Source organism: Phragmites australis, chromosome 13 (genome assembly GCF_958298935.1).
Source record: "Phragmites australis chromosome 13, lpPhrAust1.1, whole genome shotgun sequence".
In the NCBI taxonomy this organism is placed as follows: Eukaryota; Viridiplantae; Streptophyta; class Magnoliopsida; order Poales; family Poaceae; genus Phragmites; species Phragmites australis.
The window spans coordinates 26,558,664-26,565,680 of record NC_084933.1 but is presented as its reverse complement, the minus strand read 5'-3'; the positions used below and the strand labels follow the sequence as shown (position 1 = coordinate 26,565,680).

The 7,017-nt window shown below is 42.7% G+C and overlaps 1 protein-coding gene across 5 annotated transcripts; it reads left to right on the top strand.

The window, feature by feature from the left end:
- LOC133889045 (protein S-acyltransferase 21-like) lies at positions 1–6,413 on the top strand. Of its 5 annotated transcripts, none has more exons than XM_062329483.1 (10): positions 1–354; positions 2,380–2,493; positions 2,596–2,713; positions 2,813–3,012; positions 3,572–3,640; positions 3,744–3,815; positions 3,978–4,106; positions 4,710–4,790; positions 4,897–5,088; positions 5,389–6,413. In XM_062329483.1, exons 1-10 carry the CDS (start codon positions 310–312, stop codon positions 6,238–6,240), a joined length of 1,872 nt encoding a protein of 623 aa, XP_062185467.1. In that variant the 5' UTR covers positions 1–309; the 3' UTR covers positions 6,241–6,413. The 5 variants fall into 5 exon arrangements, with proteins under 5 accessions (XP_062185467.1, XP_062185468.1, XP_062185470.1 ...); XM_062329484.1 differs by having other exon boundaries at positions 3–354; positions 2,611–2,713; XM_062329486.1 differs by having other exon boundaries at positions 4–354; positions 2,417–2,493.
- The last annotated feature ends 604 nt before the right edge of the window (positions 6,414–7,017 follow it).

Sequence of the window (7,017 nt, the reverse complement as noted above, 5' to 3'; positions counted from 1 at the left end):
TGCAGTCCACGCACCAACCGCGAGGACGGGCGGCCCAAGAGGACGAGGAATCCAAGACCGTCCCAGTAAAAAAAAAAAAGCACCACCAGCGGCCATCTCCACACCACTCGACTTCACCACGTCCGCCTCGTCTCCTCCTCCCTCCAGTGTCCAGTCCTCCTCCCCTCGCCTGACTGACACAGCCACGCGCTGCGGAGGCAGTACGGGCGCTACGGTTTCGTTTCCGGCCGCGGGTTCGGGATCTCGCGCCCCAATGCAGCCTCCGCGCCGCTGATCCCGGGGCCTCCCTCTCTGCGGCCGGCAGCGGCCATGGCGCGGCGCCACGGGTGGCAGCTCCCCGCCCACACCCTGCAGGTCCGCTCGCCTTCTCCCGCGCCATGAGCTGCCCACCTCCGTGTATTTGCGCTGCGCAATGTGGTTTCGGATCTCATTGCGTCCTGTTTGGCTCGTCGCGGAAGTGGGAAACTTTCGGTGTTTCGAGTGCGGCGTTCGAAATTTGATTTTTATTTTCCTGGAATTGTCATATGCGATGCGCTTAGGTTTTGATGAGCTATGTTCTGACCTGCGTAAGTTTGATGTGATCTGATGTTCTCTGCGCGTTACGATGTGATGAGTTGCTTTTCTCTGATTTTTTTTCCCGATGCAACTGCGCGACTCTACTCTGTACTCCTAAAACCACCACCAGTGTTTTGTTTATTTCTGCTGTTTTTTACTCGACATAGTACATGTATTTGATTTTATTAACGGATTCTCCCCAACTGGCATGTGGGATGAAATTTACGCGGCGCTACATTCTAATCTCGTGCGTTATACGTGTCTTTTTTGATCTGGCATTTCGCTTTCTCCGATAAAAGTGACACTTTTTGTTGGTTTTCTCTTGGTCTCTTGTGCTCTTTCGTCTCTGATGATGTGATGTGGGACTTGGACCTGAGAGTTTGGCTTCGCTGCCCCCTACTCTCCTTTTCGTCTCCTTCCTGCTTCAACTTCGACTCCCTAACTTATTTAGTTACATTGTTTTGAAATTTGCAGGCTAAATACGATTCCGCGGACTCTAATTTTTTGTTTACTGTTAAAGTGCATAATTTTACTTTGCTTTGCATGTTCTCCAAGTACAACGGATGCTTCCGTGTTTGAAACGAGGGAGGTGTTCTGTTCGGTGTCGTCAGTCATCTGGATCTGGCCCTTGTCTTCTTGCAATCTGTTGCTTTTGTTGTGTGTGTCCTGTTTGTTCGTGTAATCTTGTTAGATGTTTGTTCAATTAAAGCAAAGCTTCAGGTTGCTATGTTCCTTTGCTTTATGCCACTTTCTCAATCAAGTAGTATTTGCTTGTGCTACTGCCAGATGCAGTGAAATCAAATCTGATGCATTTAATTAACAAAATGTATCTTAGTATCAGTGAATTTGACCGTCATGGCGGGCTTATCGTGTTCTATTCTTAATGTCACGGATATTTAGCGTCAAATCGCAGCTACTAGCTTCGGCAGTTCTGCTGAGTCCGTTACTACCAAGCCTTTTTCTGGATTCATTGCAGAACTGTACTATTTTAATTCTGTTGATGCAATATCTCAGACCAATGGTATCCTAGTGAGATCACAGTACATGGGGGACTACCTACTAGTGGCCAAGCATTTTTAAAGTGTGAACTATCCGTGTAATAGGAGCTTTGTCTTTTGAATGGGAGACTATATTGGAACTACATACAAAAGTAAATAATTTTTACATTTCTCAGCGAGTTTTGTCTTCCGACCAGATTCCTGGGAGGAAGAAGAGGCTCTGTTTCTTGAGGATAGTTTTCTTAGGTAAAACTGTCTATTAGGCGATGCTATTGAGTAGGTGTTTCACTCTTTTCTGGAGGACATTCAGTTAGCAATAGCTCAGGTTCGTGTGCAGACCAATTTGTCATGTTTACCTTTATCTGCCCTTCCCCATTAAAGTTCAGATTCGGTTATGAAGATCAAGCAAAGAGGGAAAGGCCATGAACTCTAAGCTACACTACGACTTCATGAATATCTTTTAGAAGTTTGAAAGTTTGTGCTACTTTGATTGCCTTATCTAAGAGTTTAGGTTCTCTGGGAAACGATTATAAAAAATTTAAGTTTGCACTTGTAAATTTGACAGGGTAAGCACTTGACATGCTCATAAGCTCATGTTTTTGAAATATATCTTAGTAACATTTTGTTCCAGATAGAGGGATCATTATGTACTGCTGTTTCTGTTCAGAAGCTTATGTTCCAAGACAACCTTCTGTTTCTGCTGAATTTTTGTCCTCTTCATTGCATTCGTACTTCCTCCTATACTTCCTCATTACTAGTGATCCATCCTTACCTCTTGGTCCTTAACTATGGGAGAGTATGAATAACATTTTTAAATTTTTTTCAGGTGGTAGCTATAACAGTGTTCTTCTTGCTTTGTATAGCGTTCTATGCCTTCTTCTCACCGTTTCTTGGGAAGGACTTGTATCAATACATTGCTATGGGTGTTTATGGTTTTCTGGTACGACCCCCCCCCCCCCCCCCCCAAAAAAAAGAAAATGCTTGAATTGTGTACCTGAGTAGAATTCATCTCGTAAGTACTTGTAAGTATTTTGATATTCAGTTTTTGTTGTGTCAGGCCTTATCTGTGCTGATTCTATATGTTAGATGTACTGCAATTGATCCTGCTGATCCTGGCATCCTGATTTCCATGGATGGTGCATTAATTTATAAATCAGAAGGTATGTCTGGATTCCGTAACGATGCTCTATCCAATTCAACCCAATTCATTGAGTGCTAGCACTTGATTGACTAATGCAGCATCTCCTTCTGGTTAAAAGCAAATGTAGACACTCAAGATGAAGCTGGCAAGTCAGGATTGAGAAATGGCAAGGATACCCCAAAGCATAAATCATGCTTAGGAGGGGTTTGTTTTTGTTGTGCTATTTTTACAATGGAGGACTGTCGCAAAGAGGACGAATCCAACCAACAAGAGGACTATGGTGAAGAGGCACTCTTTTGCACCCTTTGCAATGCGGAGGTACTTATGCTCTGCTCCAACCCTATACAGTGTGCAGAGTATGCCATTGTTAGTTCCAATCCGATTTCTCCTTTTCTTACCTGCAGTAATATTTTGAATAATGGTTTTACTACAAATGCTTGCACTCTTTGCTTCTAGTTTACCAATTTGTCAAGAACCCATGTACCTAAGAACTAAAACTGTTGGTCGCGGCATTACAGATGCTAAGAGTCGGGGCATAAAAAAAATTATCGATCTTTTGTACTCAAGTAGTGCCAGATACTCTCAAAGCATGGACCTACGTGGAATATTATCGCAATTGCAATACGAGGTAGAAATTTTTTAATGCAACTAAGATTTTATTTAAGCAAATGACTCCTTTATAGATTTTCACAACTATTCAATGCTTCTGTTGATGTTTATTTTTTGCAAAGCCAACATTTGGCATCTTCATTTGCAGTGACGCTTGCTTTTCTTTATTTTTGTATTCATCTCAATTGCATTTTATGTTTGGACAGATGCTATCAACCCAAAATTTTCAGTTGATACTCAGTGTCCTTTCCTTTGTGTTCTGATATAGGTGCGCAAACATAGCAAACATTGTCGAAGTTGCGACAAGTGCGTTGATGGGTTTGATCATCACTGTCGGGTATCATATTGAATCTTCTCTAGTTCATTTTGTTTTCTTCCCTTTTTCATTTTTTCATCTGTCTTTTCTTAATTCTGAATTTTTTTTTTATGTTTTGATGCAGTGGCTGAACAATTGTGTTGGAAGAAAAAACTATATCACATTTTTATGCCTGATGGCTGTCAGTCTTGCTTGGGTATGTTAAAAAAAACATAGAATGCTGAATTGCTGATATTTCTAATTGTTAACATTTTCATTCTTTTAGATGCCGATAAGCTTGTGTTGAGTGTAAATTTGATATTTCAAAAGTATTTTTATGTTTCTAATTGTGATTGCTCATTATCTTAAATGCATAAAGCTTGCCGTTGAGTGTGGAGTTGGTATTGCTGTTTTTGTTCGTTGCTTCACTAATAAAGCAGCCATAGAAGATCAGATTAGGGAAAAGCTGGGGTATGGCCTTTCACGAGCACCCTTTGCAACCATTGTGGTAAGTGTTAATTGTTTTTTTTTTAAGTCTAGTTTCTCTTTACAAGGTGGCCTTTTCAGTTATGTAGTTGCAGTTGTTTTCATGTAAATTTGATTAAGCTTGAGCGCATTTGCAATTTGTATCATTGCAATTTTGGGGGTCTTTGACATTCAAATTAGTAGTATCTTCTGTAATTAGGTTGTTGAGGTAAGACAAGATAATGGAGTTCAATACAACTTGCCATGAGTAATCTTATCAGGAGGTGAACAGAAGGAATTGCTAATTTTATGCAGCAGAAACTGTGAGCAAACACAGCTAGTGCTGTGTGTACACTCCACAGCTGAAAATTATGCTTAAGCATTAGTCTATCGAGGTCAAGGTTTGGCTCTTAGCTGAAAATACAATGTCTATGCCAACTATGTATACATGCCCTAAGAAGAGATAAAGATTATCATAGCTGAAGAAGATGACATCATATTGGGCAGTACCGTATGCTGTCAAATTGATTTCACGTTGTTATCCTTCAAACAGTAATGACTCTGCAATAGTCAATCATTTATGAAGTATGTTACATGATATGTCTAGTAAACTAGCACAATGTTGACAAAAAACTTCTGACTTCAGGCCCTGGGTACTGCTCTTTCAATGCTTGCTTCAGTACCTCTAGGAGAGCTGTTTTTCTTCCATATGATATTAATCCGGAAGGTTGGTCACTTTGTTATCACTTGTCATTATTCGTGTCCCATTTTCTCGGGTCTTGTCCACAAATGTAATATGTGGATTTGATTATTTTTTGTACCACCTTTTGCAGGGCATCACAACTTATGAATATGTGGTGGCAATGAGAGCTCAGAGTGAACCTCCTGGACCCTCTGTCATTGATGACCAGCAAAGCTTGCCATCTTCTCCAATGAGTTCTGCACCAACTGCTTTTAGTGGGAGCTCATTTGCCCGTCACTACAAAGGCGCATGGTGCACTCCCCCACGCATCTTCATTGACCAGGTATGAATTTTATTCAGTAATGCTTCTGGGCCATGTCAACTTTCCTGAGAGTTATTGTCTTTTGTTTATGTTTCTATCATTGAAGGCACCACAAATTGCTGTGCAGTTAGCTTCTTTCAATGAAGCCTGCTTTCCACTTAAACAAACCTTATCAGAAATTTGCAGCGTTATCTAAGATCACCTATCAAAACGAGTCTTGTTCTGCTTGTCATAGTTGTCTCCGTTTCTAAGTTGAACCAGTCTCTTCCTTCTGAGTGGATCATCCTACATATATTTGATCCTGTCTGCATCACATTACAGGACGAAATCATTCCACACCTGGAACCTGGACGAGTTCCTTCAACTGTTGATCCAGATACCTCAGACCCAACTGAAAGAGCCAGAAACCATCCTAAACGTCCAGTCCGCATTAGTGCATGGAAGCTTGCAAAGCTGGATTCAAATGAGGCCATGAAAGCGGCAGCAAAAGCCAGAGCCTCTTCATCCGTGCTGAAACCGATCAATACCCGTGCCCAATATGAGGCAGACCGGTGCTCCAGTGATAACCTCAGCAGCAGAAGCAGTGTCATAAGTGCTGATACTGGACACCACGGGTACGCTCGATCCGGTGGGAACTCGCAGTATAAGTCGCCTTATCCACCCAGCAGAGCAAGTGCAGATGACATCGAGCTGTATCCCCAGACACCAAGCAGCTTCCAGAGCAACTCGCGGACTCCAACGCCTATAGCTGAACACCATCCCTCCAAGCATTTCAATCCAATCTATCAGACATCAGCCAACAGGTCTCCATTCTCTGCAAGAGCAAGTGTTGTCAAAGAATCGTCTGTCTCAGAGGCCAACAATGCAAGGAGGTTCAACGTGCCACCAAACGCAGAAAGATCTTCTCGACCATCTGTTTACTGGGATCAGGAAGCTGGCAGGTTTGTGTCTGCACAGACAAACCAGGGATCCAGCTCTCGCTTAGGCCGTCCGGATCTTCTATACACTGGACAGTCTATATTCTTTGGTGGACCTCTGGTGGCGGATCCTGCAGCAAGAAGTTTCAGAGATCCTGGCAGTTCAAGCCAACGGTCTGGCGGACCTCGGCCGCACCAGCTCCCGGTGTTCGTACCCAGTGACCCCCAGAAAGATCAGCTCTCTAGGCTACCGTGAAATAAACTGTTCTTTTTTTTTTGGAGTAGCCTTCTGAAACGCATGTTTCTCTGTTTGGTTATTTAATGTATAGTTCTTAGCCCTTACATCTGACAGATTGTAGGTCATGATTTTTTCTATCTTGGTGGAAAGTGAGGTTAATTTAGGAAATCATGGAAATCTTTTATTTTGAATAGACTAGTCATTCGGCCTGTCTACATGTGGGTGTTAGTCAGGAGCTGCGGGAGGCTGTCGACGTGCATGGCGCACAGCGTGCTGGGCAGGCTAAGTGCGTGAGCTAGAGGCGAAACGCGGAAGCGGGATTTTCGGGAGCGGACACATACGAACGGAGTAGTAGAGATTGAGTGGTATGTAATAGCTAATTTTTGCGATGAGAAGAGCTTTGTCACGTTAGAGGATTGGCATGCTTGAATTGGATAACGAGGAAGTGATAAGGATGCGACTCACTATTACTACTTTCACCTAGTTGGCCTCGAAATAAGTCGATGGCTACAAATGCCTCGCGTGTTATGCTAATCCGGATCATTTTCCCGATCTGATTTCCTGGTGGAGTATCTAGTCGATGTGTGGACAATCCTTTGTTATATGCCAACTGTCCAGGCTATCTCAGATCGACATGGGAGCGTTGTGTAATTGCCTGCTAACTGTCCACGAGTTCATCTGGGTGGTTACAATCATATTTTACTGCCAATTTTTGCACAATTTTTTTTCGGGAACTCATGTGGATAACTGAGTGTGTGGTGGTGAGTGGTCCCACTTCAACATAAACCACTCTTG